This window comes from Nerophis lumbriciformis, linkage group LG09 (assembly GCF_033978685.3).
Source record: "Nerophis lumbriciformis linkage group LG09, RoL_Nlum_v2.1, whole genome shotgun sequence".
In the NCBI taxonomy this organism is placed as follows: Eukaryota; Metazoa; Chordata; class Actinopteri; order Syngnathiformes; family Syngnathidae; genus Nerophis; species Nerophis lumbriciformis.
The window spans coordinates 43,288,924-43,315,000 of NC_084556.2; the positions used below are offsets into that span (position 1 = coordinate 43,288,924).

General features: G+C 42.3%; 1 protein-coding gene across 4 annotated transcripts in view; it reads right to left on the minus strand.

Annotated features, from left to right (window-relative positions):
• camkk1a (calcium/calmodulin-dependent protein kinase kinase 1, alpha a) overlaps positions 1-26,077 on the minus strand; it is a 179,688-nt gene that overhangs the window by 54,121 nt on the left and 99,490 nt on the right. For all 4 annotated transcript variants that reach the window (XR_009815477.1, XR_009815478.2, XM_061963124.1 and 1 more), the window contains exons 7-9: positions 24,614-24,650; positions 20,176-20,197; positions 19,291-19,379 (exon numbers count right to left, since the gene is read on the minus strand). Coding sequence is in view for 2 of the 4 variants with exons in the window: in XM_061963124.1 (XP_061819108.1) it covers positions 19,291-19,379; positions 20,176-20,197; positions 24,614-24,650 (148 nt within the window). In the remaining 2 variants the exon portion in view is untranslated. The remainder of the gene's footprint in view (positions 1-19,290; positions 19,380-20,175; positions 20,198-24,613; positions 24,651-26,077) is intronic.

The following is a 26,077-nucleotide window of genomic DNA, read 5'->3' on the forward strand; positions in this document are numbered from 1 at the left end:
AGGTGAAAGTAATCAGTTGACATGGCAACTGAACACAAACAAAATCAATGTGCTGAAAACATATGTGACGAGAAACATAAACAAACTATGATCCGTGCAGCGGATCGTAACAGTACCCCCCCCTTAAAGGACAGATTCCAGATGTCCCTTGACACTAAATAAAACTAGAACCCAAAAAACAAGAAATATTTCGAGAGTCAAGGGAGGGTGGAGGGAGGATTTGGTGGTGGGTCGCCAGGCCACGTGTCCCCGAATCCACCGGGGAAGAGTCAGGTGGCGGCGGTGAGTGGAACGCCGCTGCCGCAGGCGAGGCGGGCGACCACGGAAAGGCCACATTCGTGGCAGCCGAGAAGGTGGGCGTGAGTGGCGCCAGAAGTTCAACAGCCGCAGAGTTCTAAGTCTATGTCTCGGGTGTCGCTGCTGTTTGCGCCACTGGCGTCCATAAACAAACCTCCGAGAGCGCCGCTTGCGCAGCCAGACCACTCGAGGTCGCTGAGACGAAGACGAGGAGAGAGCAGACGTCGCCGTGGAAACAGGAGGAGCCGACGTCGCCGTGGAAGCAGGAGGAGCCGACGTCGCCGTGGAAGCAGGAGGAGCCGACGTCGTCGCCGTGGAGGCAGGTGCAGGTTCTGGTACCAGCCGTGGAGCCGGCGCTGGTGTGGGTACCAGCCGTGGAGCCGGCGCTGGTGTGGGTACCAGCCGTGGAGCCGGCGCTGGTGTGGGTACCAGCCGTGGAGCCGGCGCTGGTGTGGGTACCAGCCGTGGAGCCGGCGCTGGTGTGGGAACCAGCCTTGGAGCCGGCGCTGGTGTGGGAACCAGCCTTGGAGCCGGCGCTGGTGTGGGAACCAGCCTTGGAGCTGGCGCTGGTGTGGGTACCAGCCGTGGAGCCGGCGCTGGTGTGGGTACCAGCCGTGGAGCCGGCGCTGGTGTGGGTACCAACCGTGGAGCCGGCGCTGGTGTGGGAACCAGCCTTGGAGCCGGCGCTGGTGTGGGAACCAGCCTTGGAGCCGGCGCTGGTGTGGGAACCAGCCTTGGAGCCGGCGCTGGTGTGGGAACCAGCCTTGGAACTTGGCATGGTGGAGCTTGGCGTGGTGGAGGTACAGGAGACGAAGCTTGGTGTGTCAGCCGAGGTGCAGGAACAGGTGCTAGCCGAGGTGCAGCTGGAGGTGGCCTAGCTGGCGGTTGTGGCTTAGCATGGCGAAGGACTGGTGGCGGTGGCCGTGCAGGAGGTTGCGGCTTAGCACGCCGAAAGACTGGTGGCGGGGGCCGTGCAGGAGGTTGCGGTTTAGCACGCCAAAAGACTGGTGGCGGTGGCCGTGCAGGAGGTTGCGGCTTAGCACGCCGAAAAACTGGTGGCGGTGGCCGTGCAGGGGGTTGCGGCTTAGCACGCCGAAAAACTGGTGGCGGTAGCCGTGCAGGAGGTTGCGGCTTAGCACGCCGAAGTTGTGCCACCGCACTAGCACAGTTCCCAGTACTAGCCCCCCCCTCAAGACGCGGATACCAGACGCGCTCTTTGCGGTTTGGAACCGTCTTCAAGGGTGGGTGGGGGGAGGTAAGGAGGGGGGTATACTCCTCCTCTTTAAATTGTCCAAATTGTCTATTCTCACCCCCCACTTGAGATTGGGTGAGAGAACAGGGGGAGAAAATATGTGCAGTGGGCGGAGCAATAGTCACTGGGGGCGGAACCAAAGTCACTGGAGGTGGAGTTTGAAAATCAGAATGTGACTGACTAGACTTGAACTTAGCAAAAATGTCCTGATAATGTTTTATCTTGGAATACAAGTCATTTGGAGGTGGCTGACTGAATGAAGCAGAAGATGGGAAAAAAAATTCTTGCTCAATGACGTCATCAGGAGTGGGCGGAGTTACCTCTTCGGGGGGCGCCAATGAAATGACGTCATTGTTGATTCTGTCCATGTGACTGACAGCCCAATCGGAGAAATGTTTGGCAAAGTGGTCGATTGGGTTGCCAAACATCTGAGGAGGGGAAGTTTGAGCTGCATGTAGCTTGCTTCGGTCCGGGGGAGGAGTTTGCAGGAGCGGCGCGTCTTGACAGCGAGGGGAAGACCTTCTGGCCGGCTTCCGTCTTCGCTGACGCGTCCCGTACTGCGGGGGTGTGGCGATGTCCTCGGGCCAAACGGAGTGGATTGGGACCAGCTTTCCGTTGGGACCCCATATCAGGTCCTGGCGCTCCGAGGGGGAATAGCGAAGAGTTTCCGCCTCCATCGCTCGCAACACCTCCCACGTACCTTCGTCCCACTCCTCGTTAGCCAGTGCGGGAGAATTATTTGCTGGCTTCCTACTGTAACGACGTGGTCGCATAGTGATGCGGGTGTGGTTCTCCCAAGGATGCAGACGGCTTCGGACACAGCTTGCAGGTAGGAAAATGATTTATTGAAAATATAAATCGTACGGGGATCAAACAAAAGACATGCAAATAGCAAAAGGCAAAAACAAAAGGACTAGCGTGGGAGCTAGCAGGCACAAATAGCATAGCGTGAAAAGCTAGCAGAATCAAAGTAGTCGTTAACAGTTGTATGGGAACAAACTACGAAGCCAGACTGAGTGAGGCCAGGACAAAGACTAAATAGCCCTCTGATTAGTGCCCGGGCAACAGGTGCGCGTCCCGAACACTAACCAGAGGCAGGTGAAAGTAATCAGTTGACATGGCAACTGAACACAAACAAAATCAATGTGCTGAAAACATATGTGACGAGAAACATAAACAAACTATGATCCGTGCAGCGGATCGTAACAAAACTTTTGCCAATACGTGGCTGATTTGATAAGTTTTTTCTGCAAAACGAATAAAATGATCAAACCTTGCCCTCATTACTGTGGGAGACCCAAAAAACTTTTACAAGGGGTAGAATGATCTCCTACACATCTCATGCAAACAAGCTGTGCCAGGCTCGCCAGAGGGAATTAGAAAATCTATAGTTGATCTTGATGGCTCGCTGTCGGTTTCCCAATCAACTGAACTCTACATAGAAGAGGCTAGAACTCCAAACGGAGCTTGACCTTCTTCTTACTACAGAAGCTGAGCGTCTCCTTCTCTGCTCTTGTGGTACTATATAGGAACATGGCGACAAGGCAGGTCGCCACCTGGCCCACCAACTAAAGGCCAGATTGGCTTCCAACTTTCGAGTCCCCTAACGTCAATTACGTAATTTATTTGATAACAGAACCCTACCAAAAGTTTTGCCAAATGCTTGTCAGACGCTAGATGCTCCTTTAACTCTCCCTGAAATCAAAGCGGCTATGCAGTGGACATATACCACTGCACTATGCAGTGCAGTGGTAAATCACCGGGCCCTGATGGGTATCCTGTGGAGTTTTTCCAAACGGTTCTCTCACCTGCTGGCTCCACTCCTACTCGAAATGTTTAACCAATCATTCCAACCGGGCTCCTTGCCACTCACACTCATGCAAGCTTCTATATCTCTCATTCACAAGAAAGACAAGGACAAAACTAGCTGTGCATCCTAGCGCCCAATTTTGCTTCTTTTTGTTGATTGGAAAATTTTAGCTAAAATCCTAACCTGTCGGCTGGAGTCTATTTTGCCCACAGTAATCTCAGAAGATCAGACAAGATTTATACAGGGGAGACACTCTCTTTCTAACGTTAGAAGGCTCATTGGGATTATTCATGCCCCAATCTTCTTCTACTGAACTTGAGGCTGTAATATCCCTCGACGTCGAGAAGGCCTTCGACAGGGTGGAGTGAGCTTACCTTTTTTTCACCTTGCAGGATTTCGGATTTAGTGCCAGCTTCATCTCCTGGATAAAACTTATTTACTGCTCCACCTATGCATCTGTGTGCACTAGGGTTGTCCGGTATACTGGTATTAGTATAGTACCGCGATACTAATAAAACATATTCGGTTCTATACCGCCTCTGAAAAGTACCCGTCCACCACCCCACCCCGTAGTCGTCACGTCATTAAAAATTGCTGGGTTTACGAGGAGACGAGAATGTTCGGTAGCGCATAATCACGCTACACACAGACACAGTGTGTAGACAGAATAGGGAGAGCGGACACATTTTGGTTTAAAAACTGACGATAAAGATGAAGCTATAACACTGAAACGCCCTCAGGAAGAGGTGCTTTTAGACATGGCTAGCGAGCTAGCAGCTAAAGTCTATTCACAGTCTGCAGTGTTGTAGCTACTTCTAAATCACTAATCCTCGCCTCCATCCACTGTAATGATACCAAGTACAAGAGCGTATCTAGTCAATACTACTATGATTACGTCGATATTTTGGCATCACAACATTTTCTTTCGTTTAAAGAAAATGTATATTATGTTTATAAACTCAGGAAATATGTCCCTGGACACATGAGGACTTTGAATATGACCAATGTATGATCCTGTAAATCAGAGAAGGGTACACACTATAAAAATGAATGTGCTACCAAAATATCTTTATTCATTTCAATGTCTCGCTTTGTTTCTCTCTAATTCCTATTTCAAATCTATTAACGGCATTATTTCTTCTTTTATTTGGGCCGGTAAGCGTGCGAGAACAACTAGGACTCTACTCCAGGGAGGCAAGTCAGTGGGCGGGTTTGGGCTGCCGAATGTCATCAGTTACTATTAGGAAGCTCATTTTCTCAAAATTACACTTTGGTTTATCTCACCCCAGTGCAGTTGGTGCCGATTATAAGCTGACTCCTGCTCTTCTTCTCTCCCATCTCTGGTGTGTGGCACATTTCCCCTCTCTCCTGCTAGCTTCACAACTAACACTGTGGTAATAAGCACACTTAAGATGTGGTCACAAATTAGACAGCATTTTCGGTGGCTCTCACTCCCTTAAGCGCCCATTTGTAATAATCCCCTTTTTATACAGCTCAGATTGACCCACGATTTGCATCTCTGGAGAAGAATGGCCTTCGCTGTCTGGGTGACCTGTACATCGATGATGTTTTTGCCAGTTTCGACCAATTACGTTCCGTATTTAATTTAAATGGCTCAGGTATTTTCAGCTCCGTGATTTTGGTAAGACCCACGCACTGGCATTTCCTCATGCCCGTGGCCCCAGTGGCATTGATTTGGCACTCAAGGTGGGAGTCCTGCCCAGGGACCAGGTTTCCTTCCTTTATGAGCTCCTGTTCACAACTAACAAGTCTGTGATACAAACAATTAAGGCTGATTGGGAAAGAGAACTACAAACTAACCTTTCTGAGAACTTCTGAAAAAAACGCTGAGGGCTGTTAACGCTTCTTCTAGTTGCGCTAGGCCAGGGCTCACCAACCTTTTTGAAACCAAGAGCTACTTCTTGGGTACTGATTAATGCGAAGGGCTACCAGTTTGATACACACTTAAATAAATTGCCAGAAATAGCCAATTTGCTCAATTTACCTTTAACTCTATGTTATTATTAATAATTAATGATATTTATCTTTGTGGAAACACTGATCATCTTAATGATTTCTCACAATAAATATATAAAGAAACAGATAAATATCAATATGCAACATTTTATTTTTTATATTTTTTCTAAGTGCATATTTTTCAAATTGAACATTTTCAAATGATCACTTCTAAGACAGTCTTGTGAAATCACAATATCCCATTTTAACTAGCTAGCCACTAACATTTTTTAACAAATCATGAATTACTTTCCACCATGTTTGTACAAATAATAACTCATGTAAAATACAAAAGTCAACTCTCAAATTTTTAAATAAATCATGTCACACTTTGAACTGGACACCAAATCCGTTATCTGTTTCTTTGTCAGTTAGTGGGAAGCCTGGCATTGCATGCTGTTAACTAGTGTGTTGTACTCTGGTGTGTAACTTGACACTGCAACTCTGAGTGAGTCTTGCAGATGTGCATCAGTGAGGCGTGTTCTGTGTTTGTTCTTGATGAAGTTCATGTCAGAAAAGACTGATTCACAAAGATACGTTGAACCAAACAGGCTTTCAACCTTCATAGCTGCTGCGCATACACTACTATTTGAGTTTTGTCTCTCTTAGAATTAAAAATGTCGAGCAAAGCGAGACCAGCTTGCTAGTAAATAAATAAAATGTAAAAAATAGAGGCAGCTCACTGGTAAGTGCTGCTATTTTTCTTTCTTTCTTTCTTTTAATGATTGTTTGAGCTATTTTTAGAACAGGCCAGCGGGCGACTCATCTGGTCCTTACGGGCAACCTGGTGCCCGCGGGCACCGCGTTGGTGACCCCTGTGCTAGGCTGTCTCTCATCCAATTCAACATGCTCCACAAACTTCACTACAGCAAATATAAACTCTCCAGCATTTTTCCGGTTACAATTGATGAAACTTGCCTGCTCAGTGGCCTCGTGGTTAGAGTGTCCGCCCTGAGATCGGAAGGTCGTGAGTTCTAAAGAAATGGGACCTATTACCTCCCTGCTTGACACTCAGCATCAAGGGTTGGAATTGAGGGTTAAATAACCAAAATGATTCCCGAGCGTGGCCACCGCTGCTGCATACTGCTCCTCTCACCTCCCAGGGGGTGGAACAAAGGGATGGGTCAAATGCAGAGGATAATTTCACCACACCTAGTGTGTGTGTGTGACTATCAGTGGTACTTTACCTTTACCTTTAACTTGTGGTAGATGTTCCCAAGCTCCTTGTAACCTGACTCACATGTTTTGGTCCTGTTCCCAATTAGTTAACTATTAGCAATCTATCCTATCTCTGACATTCTCGATCTAAACATCACACCATCCCCCACATATAGCCCCTGACAATCTCCCCACCTTGGCCAATCAGGACAATGTTATCGCTTTTGCCTCTCCGATTGCCCATAGGAAGATCCTCCTTTTATGGAAATCTTCACAACCTCCGTCCTTTAAAACATGGCTGCACTATATACAGTATTATGTCTCCCGAAATTAGAGAAAATACAATTTTCTCTTAGAGGGTGCTCTAATAGGTTTTACATTCATTGGAGACCCTTGCTCCAATATTTTTGAAAAAACCTTAAACCTGACGAGCTACAGTATTTTAGTAATGCAGCATCGCCTGCCGATGCAGTCTCGTTGTTTTGTGCCTGTTCGGCCGCCCCCGAATCCCCCCAACTGCCCACCTTTGCATAACGAGGTACCAAATTGTATGATCTGACTATCAGTATATAAGAGCTGCCGAGGTAGCAGCTCTTATTCACTTCAATAGGTCAGGATGAAACAGCATGCGTGAATAGTTTAGTCCTTATGACTTTCAATTCAATTAATGTGGTTTAATTTTTATTTTTATGTACACACACACACACACACACACACACACACACACACACACACACACACACACACACACACACACAGACACACATATATATATATATATATATATATATATATATATATATTTATTTATTTATTTATAGATATACTGTATGTATATTTATTTATTTTTTTACTTGTATTTGTTTTATTTGCCTTATCATTATTAGTATTAGTTATTCATTTAAGATACTATATCTACTTACAAATATTTGTATATATGTGTGTGTGTGTGTGTGTGTGTGTGTGTATATATATATATATATATATATATATATATATGTGTGTACAGTATGTATATATATATATATATGTGTGTACAGTATGTATATATATATATATATATATATATATATATATATATATATATATATATATATATATATATATATATATATATATATGTATATATGTTTTATTTGTTTGTCATTATTAGTATTAGTTATTCATTTAAGATACTATATCTACTTACAGATATGTTGTATATCTATATGTGTGTGTGTGTGTGTGTGTGTATGTTGTGTGTGTGTGTATGTTGTGTGTGGGTGTACATACATACTTCTTTATTCAGGCTTATTATTTGTATTTATTTAGTCACTGTATTTTATTTTGTGTGAGTTTTCTAACCTTGCACCTTTATTGTCTAAGAGGCCCATTCGTTCTTATGGGAGGGTTGTTTTAAGAACCGGACAAGTTTAAGCACTGGACATTTGAATGTTTCTGTATGGGAAAAAAAAGTAAAATATTGACTGTAGAATAATTGCACTTGCCTTAATAAAAATGTTTGCAAAAAAAAGAATATTGTATATATAAAACAAATATCTACAGAGGAAATGAACAAATTAAAACAATGGTTTGACAAAAACAGACTATCTTTGAATCTCAGCAAAACTAAAATAATGCTATTCGGACGGAAACGGGAAAGTCAAACACATACAAATAGATTAAGTAAAAGAAACCACATTTTTGGGTACCATAATAGATAATAATAAGAACTGGAAACCTCAAATATACAACATAAAGTAGCAAGAAACACGTCAATAATGAATACAGCAAAATATGTTCTGGACGAAAAATTACTTCATATTCTCTACTGCTCGCTAGTGTTACCATATCTGAGTTATTGTGTAGAAATATTGGGAAACAACTACAAATGTAGGCTTCATTCACTACCTACTCAGTGGCCTAGTGGTTAGAGTGTCCGCCCTGAGATCGGTAGGTTGTGAGTTCAAATCCCGGCCGAGTCATACCAAAGACTATAAAAATGGGACCCATTACCTCCCTGCTTGGCACTCAGCATCAAGGGTTGGAATTGGGGGTTAAATCACCAAAAATGATTCCCGGGCGCGGCCACCGCTGCTGCCCACTGCTCCCCTCACCTCCCAGGGGGTGATCAAGGGTGATGGGTCAAATGCAGAGAATAATCTCGCCACACCTAGTGTGTGTGTGTGACAATCATTGGTACTTTAACTTTAACTTTTAACTAATGGTGTTACAAAAAAGATCGATTCATCCATCCATTTTCTACCGCTTGTCCCTCTCGGGGTCGTGGGGGTGCTGAAGCCTATCTCAGCTGCATTTGGGCGGAAGGCGGGGTACATCGCAAGACCAACACAGATACAGACAACATTCACACTCACATTCACACACTAGGGCCAATTTAGTGTTGCCAATCAACCTATCCCCAGGTGCATGTCTTTGGAGGTGGGAAGAAGCCGGAGTACTATTAGAATAATACATTATGTTGGATATAGAGAACATACAAACCCTTTATTTATTGAATCAAAAATATTGAAATACAACGACTTAGTGCATTTGCAAACAGTTAAAATTATGTATAAAGCAAACTATAACCTGCTACCCAAGAATGTACAACAATTCTTCTCAACAAAAGAGGAGAAATATCACTTTGTAGGAAAATCTAATTTAAAACATTTGTATGCACGTAAAACACTTAAAACATTTAGCATATCCGCATGTGGAATTAAATTATGGACTGGATTAAGCAAAGATATGAAACAAAGCACCAATATATATATATCCATATGAATACCCCATCGGACCCTCAGTGCGTGGCGCTCCAGACTATAATTGATAGCTGTGGTCTTACACAAATAATAAATGAACCTACGCATCGCAACGGCAATACGATAGATCTAGTGCTGGTCAGGGGTGTCACCACCTCCAAAGTTATGGTACTCCCGTATACTAAAGTAATGTCCGATCATTACCTTATAAAATTCGAAGTTCTGACTCATTGTCAAAAAACTAATAATAATAATAACTGCTATAGCAGCCGCAACATTAATGCCGCCACAACGATGACTCTTGCTGACCTACTGCCTTCGGTAATGGCACCATTCCCAAATTATGTCGGCTCTATTGATAACCTCACTAACAACTTTGACAATGCCCTGCGCAAAACCATTGATAGTATAGCACCGCTAAAACAAAAAAGGGCCCCTAAAAGGCGCACCCCATGGTTTACAGAGGAAACCAGAGCTCATAAATTATCATGTAGAAAGTTGGAACGCAAATGGCGCGCGACCAAGCTTGAGGTTTTCCATCAAGCATGGAGTGATAGTTTAATATCGTATAAACGCATGCTTACCTTAGCTAAAGCTAAATATTACTCAAATCTCATCCGCCTCAACAAAAACGACCCTAAATTTTTGTTTAGTACAGTAGCATCGCTAACCCAACAAGGGACTCCTCCCAATAGCTCCACCCACTCGGCAGATGACTTTATGAATTTCTTTAATAAGAAAATTGAACTCATTAGAAAGGAGATTAAAGACAACGCATCCCAACTACAACTGGGTTCTATGAACACAGATACAACTGTATCTACGACGGATACTGCAATACAAAATAGTCTCTCTCTTTTTGATGAAATAACATTAGAGGAACTATTACAGCGTGTAAGTGGGATAAAACAAACAACATGTTTACTTGACCCACTTCCTGGGAAACTTATCAAGGAGCTTTTTGTATTATTAGGTCCATCAGTGCTAAATATTATAAACTTATCACTTTCCTCTGGCACTGTTCCCCTAGCATTCAAGAAAGCGGTTATTCATCCTCTGCTCAAAAGACCTAACCTCGATCCTGACCTAATGGTAAACTACCGACCGGTGTCCCACCTTCCCTTTATTTCGAAAATCCTCGAAAAAATTGTCGCACAGCAGCTAAATGAACACTTAGTGTCTAACAATCTCTGTGAACCTTTTCAATCCGGTTTCAGGGCAAATCACTCTACGGAGACAGCCCTCGCAAAAATGACTAATGATCTACTGCTAACGATGGATTCTGATGCGTCATCTATGTTGCTGCTTCTTGATCTTAGCGCTGCTTTCGATACCGTCGATCATAATATTTTATTAGAGCGTATCAAAACACGTATTGGTATGTCAGACTTAGCTTTGTCGTGGTTTAACTCTTATCTTACTGACAGGATGCGATGCGTCTCCCATAATAATGTGACCTCGGACTATGTTAAGGTAACGTGCGGAGTTCCTCAGGGTTCGGTTCTTGACCCTGCACTCTTTAGTATTTACATGCTGCCGCTAGGCGACATCATACGCAAATACGGTGTTAGCTTTCATTGTTATGCTGATGACACCCAACTCTACATGCCCCTAAAGCTGACCAACACGCCGGATTGTAGTCAGCTGGAGGCGTGTCTTAATGAAATTAAACAATGGATGTCCGCTAACTTCTTGCAACTCAACGCCAAGAAAACGGAAATGCTGATTATCGGTCCTGCTAAACACCGACATTTATTTAATAATACCACCTTAACATTTGACAACCAAACAATTACACAAGGCGAATCAGTAAAGAATCTGGGTATTATCTTCGACCCAACTCTCTCGTTTGAATCACACATTAAGAGTGTTACTAAAACGGCCTTCTTCCATCTCTGTAATATCGCTAAAATTCGTTCTATTTTATCCACTAGCGACGCTGAGATCATTATTCATGCGTTCGTTACGTCTCGTTTCGACTACTGTAACGTATTATTTTCGGGTCTCCCTATGTCTAGCATTAAAAAATTACAGTTGGTACAAAATGCGGCTGCTAGACTTTTGACAAGAACAAGAAAGTTTGATCATATTACGCCTATACTGGCTCACCTGCACTGGCTTCCTGTGCACTAAAGATGTGACTTTAAGGTTTTACTACTTACGTATAAAATACTACACGGTCTAGCTCCGTCCTATCTTGTCGATTGCATTGTACCATATGTCCCGGCAAGAAATCTGCGTTCAAAGAACTCCGGCTTATTAGTGATTCCCAGAGCCCAAAAAAAGTCTGCGGGCTGTAGAGCGTTTTCTATTCGGGCTCCAGTACTATGGAATGCCCTCCCGGTAACAATTAGAGATGCTACCTCAGTAGAAGCATTTAAGTCCCATCTTAAAACTCATTTGTATACTCTAGCCTTTAAATAGCCCCCCTGTTAGACCAGTTGATCTGCCGTTTCTTTTCTTTTCTCCTCTGCTCCCCTTTTCCTTGAGGGGGGGGGGGGGGGGGGGGGCACAGGTCCGGTGGCCATGGATGAAGTGCTGGCTGTCCAGAGTCGGGACCCGGGGTGGACCGCTCGCCTGTGCATCGGCTGGGAACATCTCTACGCTGCTGACCCGTCTCCGCTCGGGATGGTGTCCTGCTGGCCCCACTATGGACTGGACTCTTACTATTATGTTGGATCCACTATGGACTGGACTCTCACAATATTATGTCAGACCCACTCGACATCCATTGCTTTCGGTCTCCCCTAGAGGGGGGGGGGGTTACCCACATATGCGGTCCTCTCCAAGGTTTCTCATAGTCATTCACATCGACGTCCCACTGGGGTGAGTTTTCCTTGCCCGTATGTGGGCTTTGTACCGAGGATGTCGTTGTGGCTTGTGCAGCCCTTTGAGACACTTGTGATTTAGGGCTATATAAATAAAGATTGATTGATTGATTGATTGAATATGATTCAGTTAAGAGACAGTTCAAACTACAAGTGTTCACAAAGTACAAAGAAGAACAATTATCATAAATACCTTAAACCTTAAAAAAAGAGAGATAATGATTATTTATGTATTTAATATTTGTTTACTTACATATGGTATATTTATGTATTTATTTATTCACTGTTCTGTTAAAAACAGAGAAAAAAGAAATGGGATAAATTATATATGGTAAATGATATGAAAAGGGGTAGGATTAAATAAGCTTTGCTTCTTCCTACTGCTTTTCAGACATGCTATAATGAAACAACTGGAAATATGTGATGCATTACATTGTAATTGTATTGTATGCACATTTGAAATAAACTGAATTGAACTAAGTAAGGGTCTGATCTATTAAAAGGTTTGCGTGTACTAAAACACATGCAAACTTGATAGCACACAAAGATGATCTACTAAAGTGTTTGTCTTCATGTAAATGGTTATATGGTGGTTATTGTGTTAGTTTATTTCGAAGATGCATACAATTTCAATATGATTTATCACGTTTCCAGTTTCTCATTACATGTCAGAAAAGGAGTAGGATGCAAACTATATGCTGATTATTCCAACACACAATAATGGGAGGAAGAGATGCAAATATAAATATTTAGTGCTTGCAATGTGGTTTATCAAACCTGAAAGTGTTTTGCAAACACACTTGGAATGCTTATGCAAACTGGTACAGTAATGCACAAATGGCTGTGATTGCTGCAATACAGTATGAGAGAATCTTCTGTGTTGCTTTCATCAACCAACATATTTCTGTCTGTCCAGCTGATGATATGTCTAATATATACTGAGCTGAAGAATGACTAAAAGGCTGATTTGGAGACAGCAGAAACCGTAATGATAATATCCGCTTGTGGAGGGAAGTGAGTCAGCGCGTCTGCAGGCGCAAAGGCTAACGCCTATGGCAGTGGTGTCGAGGGCGGAGCACCATCAGCTAGGGGCGGGGCATGTGCGGGACGGCGAAACACAGCAGGCAGGTGATTAGATTGCACCGGTGCTACGTGTTAGTATCATCATCTGTTGTCTTTAAAGGCCTACTGAAATGCGATTTTCTTATTTAAACGGGGATAGCAGGTCCATTCTATGTGTCATACTTGATCATTTCGCGATATTGCCATATTTTTGCTGAAAGGATTTAGTAGAGAACATCGACGATAAAGTTCGCAACTTTTGGTCGCTGATAAAAAAGCCTTGCCTGTACCGGAAGTAGCAGACGATATGCGCGTGACGTCACAGGTTGTGGAGCTCCTCACATCTGCACATTGTTTACAATCATGGCCACCAGCAGCGAGAGCGATTCGGACCGAGAAAGAGACGATTTCCCTATTAATTTGAGCGAGGATGAAAGATTTGTGGATGAGGAAAGTGAGAGTGAAGGACTAGAGGGCAGTGGGAGCGATTCAGATAGGGAAGATGCTGTGAGAGGCGGGTGGGAATGACTAAAACAGTAAATAAACACAAGACATATTAGCCACAACACAACCAGGCTTATATTTAATATGCCACAAATTAATCCCGCATAACAAACACCTCCCCCCTCCCGTCCATATAACCCGCCAATGCAACTCAAACACCTGCACAACACACTCAATCCCACATCCCAAAGTGTAGTTCACCTCCTCAAAGTTAATAAAGCACATATATTTCCCCAAAGTCCCCAAAGTTACGTATGTGACATGCACATAGCGGCACGCACGTACGGGCAAGCGATCAAATGTTTGGAAGCCGCAGCTGCATGCGTACTCACGGTACCGCGTCTGCGCATCCAACTCAAAGTCATCCTGGTAAGAGTCTCTGTTGTCCCAGTTCTCCATAGGCCAATGGTAAAGCTTGACTGTCATCTTTCCGGAATGTAAACTATGAAACACCGGCTGTGTTATCCGGCACAACAGTCAGAGGGTGCATTCTACGGCGGGGGTGAGTTATCCGGCACAACCCCTGCCGCAATACGCCGCTTCCCACCTACAGCTTTCTTCTTTGCTGTCTCCATTGTTCATTGAACAAATTGCAAAAGATTCACCACAAAGATGTCCAGAATACTGTAGAATTTTGCGTTGAAAACAGACGACTTAATAGCTGGCCACCATGCTGTCCCAAAATGTCCTCTACAATCCGTGACGTCACACGCAGGCGTCATCATACCGAGACGTTTTCAGCGGGATATTTTGCGCGAAATTTAAAATTGCACTTTAGTAAGCTAACCCGGCCGTATTGGCATGTGTTGCAATGTTAAGATTTCATCATTGACATATAAACTATCAGACTGCGTGGTCGGTAGTCGTGGGTTTCAGTAGGCCTATAACATTGAGCGACCAGCGGAGGGTAGAGAGATGAGACTGGAGAAAAGCGACACGCAAGAAGTGTGTGTGTGTGTGTGTGTGTGACGTGATATCCGTGGAACAGGTCGGGATCGACTTCCACACCGCTGTTTTTTCTAATGCCGTTTGTTTTTTCATATATGTAAAATAAAAGTTGTTCTTTAATCTGGATCATTCTCGTGCACCACTGCAGTTATTGCCCACGTTATGCCAAAAACCTCAGTCCGTGGCCTCCAAGAGTGCACCTTCGATGTGCTAAAAATAGGTTATGTTGTCTCGATTGTGCTTCTATATTGCAGAAAAGGTGGTACATATATTTGTGTGATGCATGTTTAACAACATAAGAAAACAGCACAGGTTGATAAGTGTCTCCTTTGTGAGAGCAGGAAGTACACACAAAATCCTCATTTAAATATGTAACTCTGCACCACTATGTAATCAATTGTACACAGGTGCCTGATCTACTAATATTCAGACAACAAGTACTAACTAGTGTCTACAAAAGTTTAAAATGGTGTGTACGATTAGTTGGCACGTTGCAAGTGATCGACTAAGACTTTGTATACAATTAATAACAAGTAGGAAAGTGGTGCAGACCACCTTATCTAAATTAGTATTTTGTGTGTACCACCTTCTGTCACCATAGAGACACTCATTTACGTTGTTATACTCCAAACTGTTTTAGTTTGTTATGTTGTGTAACATGCAGAAAACAAATATAGTATGTATCACTTTTTATGGGCATTTGAGAAGAATTTGTGCAGTGCATCTACAATGTTGCACTGGATATGTAGACTTTTTAAGAGCTGAAGTGCGCTCGAACTGGGAACGTCCATTGGAATAATCCAGCCACACAAAAAATGCATAATGCAAGACGTTTTTCATATACGAGATATATTTTAATAATATATTTTCCTATATGAAAAAACATTTTTAAATGAAAAAAACAACAGCAGGTTGACGCCAAAACAAATCAATTGAACTTGTTTTAATCAGCCCTTAGGTCATCCAGCTGGTGTACAATTATAAAATGATATCGCTCAATAGACAATATGTCCAATATATTTTTATCTATGACAGTCCAAATATGTTGACACCAGTGTTGGGTTAGTTACTGAAAACCAGTAACTAGTTACAGTTACTAGTTACTTTATTTCAAAAGTAACTCAGTTACTAACTCAGTTACTTACACCAAAAAGTAATGCGTTACTGTGAAAAGTAACTATTTAGTTACTTCTTTTTTTCTTCTTTTTTTTTTTAAAGCTCCCATTAATGCCCTTTTAGCCTTCATTTCAGTACTGTTATTGCACTGGAGAATAATACAATCTGTTGATCAACTTGACATGCATTTTTATTTTCCTTTTAACATAATTAATGAAAATCAGTGCAACATAAAAAGGCATTCCTCCTTTCTTTAAACTTGGACCAATGACCATTAATAAAAAACAAGTTTAAGTGCAACATAAGAAGGCACATCATCTTCCTTGAAACATAGGTAGTGAAATAAAGCCTGACATCTGGAGTGATGCTGCTGTCTTCCACACTTGGAGCCATGGATTGTAGAATCCTTGTTTTCAGTGGCAGGATCATTGACACAGATGGTGAAGTTTCAGTGCTCAGTAGAGATGTAACACTTTTGAGGGGTTTAAGCACCTGGAGGACCTCATCTGCCACTCTCACATCATCATCAGACAGGGTGACATTTGTCTTCAGGGTGTTGTGGGTCAATGCAGAGTATATAGCTGCCTGCTGCTCCAACATATCATAAGTGGAGTTCCACCTCGTTGGGACATCATGTATGAGCAGGCAGCTTTAGCATTTCTTGCTTTGTCTTAAGCACATGAGCAGCTGTTGTGCTTGGGTAGGAAACCTCCTTCCTGATCCTCCCAAGGAGGCGCTCCATCCTATTGACTGAGATTCCCTTCTGTGATGCCAAATTCACTACATGTGCAAAGCACCTATCTGTGGTCCCAGTCCTGCCTCATTCTCTGTAATTATTTGATTTTTGGCATTATCACGTGTGACTGGGATATCTTTATCTTCCATTCCTCCACTGCTTGTGTCAGCACCTGCGCAAGGTGACTCTCGTAGAGGGGGCGTGTCTTCTCATCTCCCAGTCTGCTGTGATGAAGTGAGCGCTTATAGTTCCGCTGGACGTCCACCCGTCTGTCATGAGCGCAACAGATGATGCTCGGGATAGTTCATCCACAACTTTTTTCTTCTCCTGCTCATAAAGATCTGGCACAATCTTATTGCTGAAGTGGGTGCGCGACGGGATGTCGTAACGTGGTTCAAGCACGTTCAGCATGTGTTTAAAACCCTCGTTTTGCACAACCGAGTCTGCACCTATAAACACACCGATTCAATGGCGCGGGGCGTTCAAGCTCCTCCGTTACTCCGCTCGCCATGACCACGCTGTGTGTGGACAGAACGTGCCAACAACTTTTTTTTTTTTGTTTCATATATCAAACCGCGGATCACTTGTGTGCCTCCCTTCCCCACACCCACACCCACACACACATAGACCGCGCCTCTTTTCTTCTCTCCGGATTGTGACAGAGGAAGATTCAGAAGAACGACACCGCAGCGTTTCTGTTTCTAGCCGATACTACATCAAAAGTAACGTAAAATAACGCAGTAACGCATCATGTAGTAACGGTAACTAAATTACTGAATATAAAAAATAACGCGTTAGATTACTAGTTACCGCCGAAACTAACGGCGTTACTTTGTAACGCGTTAGTCCCAACACTGGTTGACACACACATTAACAGAGAATTCTCTGTATATTGTCTTTTCAATGCGATCGCCTCATTCTCACAGCCATGTGCGTAATAACTGTGTCAGTTTGCAGAAATATGCTAAACCTTGTTCCCTGGGCACCGCAACTGCTGTTTTAGGTTTGGCTTTCTGGGTGCCTGGGGCCGTACTTTGGCTCCCGCACATACTAGGAGACAAATGTATGGTACATATATTCATACATACATACAGATGCACATACAGGTACATGCATAAATTTCCTGGGCCTGAGCTCATCTAAGATGGACTGATGCAAAGTGGAAATGTGTTCTGTGGTCTGACGAGTCCACATTTCAAATTGTTTTTGGAAACTGTGGACGTCGTGTCCTCCAGAACAAAGAGGAAAAGAACCATCCGGATTGTTATAGGCGCAAAGTTCGAAAGCCAGCATCTGTGATGGTATGGGGGTGTATTAGTGCCCAAGGCATTGTTAACTAACACATCTGTAAAGGCACCATTAATACTGAAAGGTACATACAGGTTTTGGAGCAACATATGTTGCCATCCAAGCAAAGTTATCATGGGCGCCCCTGCTTATTTCACAAAGACAATACCAAGCCACGTGTTACAACAGCGTGGCTTCATAGTAAAAGAGTACAGGTACTAGACTGGCCTGCCTGTAGTCCAGACCTGTTTCCCATTGAAAATGTGTGGTGCAATATGAAACCTAAAATACCACAATGGAGACCCCGGACTGTTGAACAACTTAAGCTGTACATCAAGCAAGAATTGGAAAGAGTTCCACCTGAAAAGCTTCATAAAATGGTCTCCTCAGTTCCCAAATGTTTACTGAGTGTTGTTTAAAGGAAAGGCCATGTAACACAGTGGTAAAAATGCCCCTGTGCCAACTTTTTTGCAATGTGTTGCTGCCATGAAATTCAAAGTTAGGTTAATGATTATTTGCAAAAAAATAAAATTAAAATAATCTTGTCTTTGCAGTCTATTCAATTGAATATAAGTTGAAAAGGATTTGCAAATGTACGATTTACACAACGTGCCAACTTCACTTGTTTTGGGTTTTGCAGTTGTGTATTTGAAGGAAAAAGCCAACTTTGTGATGGCGTGGCTCGGTTGGTAGAGCGGTCGTGCCGGCAACCTCAGGGTTCCTGGTTCGATCCCCGGCTTCTGCCATCCTAGTCACATCCGTTGTGTCCTTGAGCAAGACACTTCACCCTTGCTCGTGATTAGGGCCTTGCATGGCAGCTCCCGCCATCAGTGTGTGAGTGTGTGTGTGAATATGTGAATGTGGAAATAGTGCTAAAGCGCTTTGAGTACCTTGAAGGTAGAAAAGCGTTATACAAGTATAATCCATTTGCCATTTACCAGGTGCTGCTCTATGCTTAAGATGACCGAAACACGTACATATTATAAGTCAGTATGAATGTGCCTGTTTCTACGTGTCATATATACTTACAGCATGTATATAAAACGTTCATGGAGGTTTTTAAGGATGTTTTTTAGAGAGCTTTATTGGTGGAATAGAGCAAATCCAATTACCTCCACCGCTAGCTGACTTTTGCTAAAGTTTATTTACGAGTTAGAATGCTTTAAAAAACAACATATGTGTTCTTGTCTCACATAGGATTGTCAAAATTCCCCAAAAAGTGCAGTTCCCCTCTAAGAAATGTAATTGATTGATAATTTAGTTTCTGTCTCTGCTGGTGTTTTTTTAATTAAGTGTGGATCATCATGTGTCCCAAAATAGTCATTGTTGGCTCTCATGACGCCTGGAGCATGATAACATACATTTTTCAGTAAATGATCAAGTGTCACCGTGGTAATGTCCTGTGTCGTACACTCAAAAATCCCATTTAAATATGGTGGTCTGCACCAGGTTCTGATTAGATCAGGCCCTAAGTATTTTATATGACTGCATTGTTCTATATTATGCCTGCAGTACTTATGACTTATACTTACAGTACTCTATACCAAGGATGACGTCACGGAGATATAACCTTGCCTGTTCTTCTGACAAAGGGTTGTTTGTAGGCACTTCCATCACCGGCCTGCAGACACACACACACACACACACACACACACACACACACACACACACACACACACACACACACACACACACACGCGAAAGCACACGATTAGTTGTATATCAATAGATCTCAAAGTATTAGATTAACTTTAATATTAATACACAAAATTATTATTAATTAAATTTTTGATGGACTATAAGTATTTAGGTGTGGATTCCTATTAGTAATACGTATGTAATTACCGTATTTTTCGGACTATAAGTCGCAGTTTTTTTCAGTTTGGCTGGGCTCCAGTGCGATTTATATGTTTTTTTCCTTCTTTATTATGCATTTTCGGCAGGTGCGACTTATACTCCGGTGCGACTTATACTCCGAAAAATACGGTAGCATAAATTGTTTGAAGTCTGAGATGGAGCAAAGACACACATTGCATCTTGGAGCCATGAAGAAGAACACTGAAGAGATTTAGGCAACAATAGATGGAAGAAGGAACTAAAGACATTAAGGAAGCGGGTAGATGGATGGGTAGTTAGATGGATAGATAGATTGGTAGGTAATGGGTAGATGGTTGGGTACATGGCTGGTTAGATAGATGGGTAGATAATTGGTTAGATAGATATATAGATAGATAGATAGATAGATAGATAGATAGATAGATAGATAGATAGATAGATAGATAGATAGATAGATAGATAGATAGATAGATAGATGAATTGGTGGATGGATGGTCGATGGGTCCAAGAAGTAAGGAAGTAGAAGAAAAAAAAAGGTGGGTGTGACTTTTGACGTATTAATAAATATGTTTTCCACTTACCCATTGCGCATCAACTCAAACACTAAAAAGGGAAGAAGAAAAAATTAATTAGTACTGCTAATAAGTACTGCTTCCATAAATCAACAATGCTAAGTGCCTTTATGAATTCATACTGCATGAAATAAATGGTAAATGGGTTATACTTGTATAGCGCTTTTCTACCTTCAAGGTACTCAAAGCGCTTTGACACTATTTCCACATTCACACACACATTCACATTCACACACTGATGGCAGGAGCTGCCATGCAAGGCGCTAACCACGACTCATCAGGAGCAAGGGTGAAGTGTCTTGCTCAAGGACACAACAGACGTGACGAGGTTGGTAGAAGGTGGGGATCGAACCAAGAACCCTCAGATTGCTGGCACGGCCACTCTCCCAACCGCGCCACGCCAACCCAAATAAAGCACTAGGAGCCTGATTTACTAAAGGTTTGTGTGTACTAAAACACGTACAAAGCTGATCTACTAAACTTATGTGCAAAGTGGACTGCGTCTCTTAAATCCATTTTGCGTCTCCGTCTTCATTAATATGCCAGATATATGCTGATCATCAAAATGCAGGCTTGCTGACATAATTGCGTGTACATGTGCATATGTTTCTGTTGTCTAGATTTTGATTCAGAAAAGGTGTTATAGATTATAGATATGTGCTGCTGGTTCAATATATCACACAGGTAGGAGCATGATAATATGAATGTGCAGAAAATGATCATGTGTCTCTGTGGTAAAAGCCCCGTATATGTACGCAAAATCCTCATTTAAATAAGGCGGTCTACACCACTTTTCAATTGCACATGCAGTCTTAGTAGATCACATGCAACACACCCACTCATGGTATTTTACACTCACTGTCTAGCTTGTGATATTTGGATCTTAGTAAGTCAGGCACTAAGGGCCTGATCTATTAAGGGTTTGCGTGTACTAAAACATGTGCAAGCTTGATAGCACACGTAAAGCTGATTTATGAAGCATATGCCCAGAGGATTGTGTCTTTTAGGTAAGCAGAACAAGGAGCACAATACATTGTTGCCCGTCTGTCTTCATGAATATGCAGAATATATGCTGATCATCAGAACTCCTTTAATATCGGGAGAAGAAAATGCAAATATATGTATTTAGTACAAGCATTGAAATGTATCAAATTTAAACCTGTACTGCGGGAGCGGTTTTGTGTCTACATTTAGTATGTCTAAAAGGGGCGTGCAGAGAATTTGTTCGCCATGCTCTGTCCTATGCATATACTTGTCAACAAATATGGACTGTCAAAAATAAAAAATATTAATAATATATCTTTTTTAATTTTATAGCTGTTGGATGACTTAAGAGTCTGATTAAAACAAATTCATTTAATGGGTTTTCTTGTCTGCTGGCGTATTTTCTAAGGACGTTCGCTATTTCATATGCATGAAAATTACTTCTTGCGATATGCATTTTCTTTTGCCTGTAACATTCCAACATGCGCTCATAGTTAGTTTCAGTATCTTCCATAAGCGACCGTCAACGCACTTAAAATGTCGGTTTCATTGTAGATGCACTGCAGGACTGCCTCTAAAATGCACAGAAAAATCGGTACATGTTATATTTTTTGCTGCTTGTTTCAAAACAGCAAAACACCAGAGATGGAGCCTGATAACATGTATGCGCAGTAAATGAGTGTCTTCGTAGTACGTTTGTAAAAACGGCATAGTACAGGCAAAATCCTCATTTAAATAAGGCGGTCTGCACCATTTATTAATTGAACACACAGTCTTAGTAGATCACACTCAACACACCCACTAATAGTAAATGCAATTTTATAGTTTGCACACGCTGTTTTGTGCGTGGTATTTAATCTTATCCCTTATGTATTAATCTTGAGTATGCACAAAATCCTGCCCTAAGCCCTTTTCACAGCAAACTTGAGATGTACCAAGAGTGAACTCGACCTGAAAATGTGTTGCTTCACGTGCACACATTTCTACAGGCTGTGGATACTTTTGCGACACAAGGAGGTGGTCATTTGGGCTTTGCAACATTTGATTTCAACAATGTAAAAAAATTGAGGTAAGGACACAACATGTTTTTTTTTGCTAATACATTTAATGCTTCAGTTTCATATAAATATTTGTAAGGATGTCTATTAATTCAGCTAAGTGATCATATTGCTGTCACAATGTGTTCATGTGACTCCAGCACCAGCTTGGCGCAGTTGCAGCCATTGGTGGTTGCGGTACAATGGCACCAGAGACGGTGGAAAAAAAGACCTGACTTTGTGTCACGTATGGCTGCTACCGCAAGAAGCTCTCCTGAGTTGTTATAATAAATGGAGCAATAATATATACTGAGTCTATTGTATCCTTTTTTATGTGTTGGCATGTTTACATTTAAAAGAATGCAAACCAAATATTACATAATTTTCACATGAAACTTTAATCTGGCTGTGGGCAGGCTACTTTATGAACACATTTGGTTGTATGTTAAACTAATTATATTCATACCAGGGGTAATCAGAGTCACACACGTCTTCTAAAGTTTTACGTATAATGCAAACAGGGTGCAGCACTACATTGAATTCTGTTCGCTCATTTGTTTTGGCAATGCACATCCATCTTCTTCTTCACTTTCTTCCTGATGTCCAACAAATATTTTTAATTTCAGCCTGGGTGTGGTTATGGGAGCCCACAAAAGAGGGTTAAGAGCGTGTGCTCTTAAACTCAACCTCTTTCTTTCGTTCGCTTGAAACAAGAGAAAGAAGCACCTACTACTGAATGATACTGAATTGTAATTGGCCAGAGTGTCCAGATCTCAGGCACATGGCTAATTTCAATATAATTTGGGTATTTATAAGCGGGCGGGGTCTGGGCGTGCCCGGCCACATAAACATCTGCGATAAATTTCACCTTGATTGTCAAGTAACAAAGAAATGTGCTTGGGTTAGTGCGTGCGCACACTTTAAAGGGGAACATTATCACCAGACCTATGTAAGCGTCAATATATACCTTGATGTTGCAGAAAAAAGACCATATATTTTTTTAACCGATTTCCGAACTCTAAATGGGTGAATTTTGGCGAATTAAACGCCTTTCTAATATTCGCTCTCGGAGCAATGACGTTGTGACGTCACATCGGGAAGCAATCCGCCATTTTCTCAAACACCGAGTCAAATCAGCTCTGTTATTTTCCGTTTTTTCGACTGTTTTCCGTACCTTGGAGACATCATGCCTCGTCGGTGTGTTGTCGGAGGGTGTAACAACACGAACAGGGACGGATTCAAGTTGCACCAGTGGCCCAAAGATGCGAAAGTGGCAAGAAATTGGATGTTTGTTCCGCACACTTTACCGACGAAAGCTATGCTACGACAGAGATGGCAAGAATGTGTGGATATCCTGCGACACTCAAAGCAGATGCATTTCCAACGATAAAGTCAAAGAAATCTGCCGCCAGACCCCCATTGAATCTGCCGGAGTGTGTGAGCAATTCAGGGACAAAGGACCTCGGTAGCACGGCAAGCAATGGCGGCAGTTTGTTCCCGCAGACGAGCGAGCTAAACCCCCTTGGCTCACACTGTACCTTAAACTGGACAGATCAGCTTTCAGGAAAAGAGCGCGGATGAGGGTATGTCTACAGAATATATTAATTGATGAAAATTGGGCTGTCTGCACTCTCAAAGTGCATGTTGTTGCCAAATGTATTTCATATGCTGTAAACCTAGTTCATAGTTCTTAGTTTCCTTTAATGCCAAACAAACACATACCAATCGTTGGTTAGAAGGCGATCGCCGAATTTGTCCTCGCTTTCTCTCGTGTCGCTGGCTGTCGTGTCGTTTTCGTCTGTTTCGCTTGCATACGGTTCAAACCGATATGGCTCAATAGCTTCGGTTTCTTCTTCAATTTCGTTTTCGCTACCTGCCTCCACACTACAACCATCCGTTTCAATACATTCGTAATCTGTTGAATCGCTTAAGCCGCTGAAATCCGAGTCTGAATCCGAGCTAATGTCGCTATAGCTTGCTGTTCTTTCCGCCATGTTTGTTTGTGTTGGCTTCACTATGTGACGTCACAGGAAAATGGACGGGTGTTTATAACGATGGTTAAAATCAGGCACTTTGAAGCTTTTTTTAGGGATATTGCGTGATGGGTAAAATTTTGAAAAAAACTTCGAAAAATATAATAAGCCACTGGGAACTGATTTTTAATGGTTTTAACCATTCTGAAATTGTGATAATGTTCCCCTTTAACACATCTGATTTTTTTCTTCTCTACGCTGTTTTCTGGATTTGAATGTATGTTAGTTATTGATTGTATGTGGCCTGTGGCCCTTAATGATCATAATTATGACTGATGTTTCAACTGTAACCTGACAGTAAAAACTGAATGAGTTGTATACATACTTGCTACTAGCTTAAATGCTAAAGGCACAGTCGAAAAGTGGGCTAAAAATCAAATATGATGTACATACCCATGTGAAGATTGTCTTCTGCAGGATCATCCAGCACCTGCAACAAAATTAATACTGCGATCAAAAATATTTATTCACATCTGAATCACAGTTCTAATTTAATCAGATTCTAAATCTAAATTGAATTCCAATTCTAAATGGATTCATTAAATACAATATTTTTAAAGATACTTTTTAGGCTCTTTGTGCCGTTTACTATACGTTGTACGTTAGCAGCCGAGAATAACTTTTGTAACCGGTTTTGAGAAGGATTTATTCTAAATTTCATATTGAATATTATTTTGTAGGAATCGGTTTGAAACGAGAACTGTGTTGAATTGAGTTAAGATTCTGAATCGAATCGTTCCCCCAATCCAAGAAAATAATTGAATCGAATCATGAGTGGAGAGGTTATCAGGTGACCACTGATCAGCCTCCACAGATGACGCGCTAGCTGTTCCAAATTGGGACCCAGGATGGACCACTCCTCTTTGCATCAGTTAGTAACGTCTCTGCGTTGCTGACTTGTCTCCATTCAAGATGATCCCCTGCTGGCCTCCCAATGGACTGGACTTTCACATGAAGTCGGGACCCGGGGTGACCACTCCTAATGCATCAGTCGGTGATGTTTCTGCACCCCGACGTGTCTACATGTCAATCAATCAATCAATGTTTATTTATATAGCCCTAAATCACAAGTGTCTCAAAGGGCTGCACAAGCCACGACGACATCCTCGGTACAGAGTCCACATAAGGGCAAGGAAAAACTCACCCCAGTGGGACGTCGATGTAAGATGTAAGAGGATCTCCTGCTGGCCCTGCTATGGACTGGTCCCTCACATTAACCCATTATTATCCACTGGGCATACATTGCACCAGTCACCCAAGGGGGGATCCCCACATCTGCGGTCCCTTCCAAGGTTTCTCGTTGTTCCCATTGGGTTGAGTTTTTTCTTGCCCTGATGTGGGATCTGAGCCGAGGATGTCTTTGTGGCTTGTGCAGCACTTTGAGACATTTGTGATTAAGGGCTATATAAGTAAACTTGGATTGATTGATTGGTTATCATCATTAACTGTCACATGGGATACAAGCGACATTTATTGACAATTTCAATTTTTGTGTAGATTATTCTACAAAATAGTTAATTAAGGCATAATTTTACAAAATGAATATAATTGTCATACATTTATATTTAAAATACATAAAACAATTAAATGTTATGATTACATTAGTCATTTACATTTGCATATGTAACACAGTTGGTCTGGCCCATGCTGTCAGGCCCAGGACTCGAACCTAAGCCCTCTGGATGAGAGTGCCAGATAGCTCGGCATTGTTGTATAAGCCTGAGCTGTCAACTCAATAAGGTGTCAGGGAGAGGTTTAACAATGTACTGTTGCACAGCCACACCGGCAGGTCGTTACATGTTTGTACATTGCAGTGACGTGCGGTGAGGTTCATGGCAGGTGAGGCACTGACTTCAT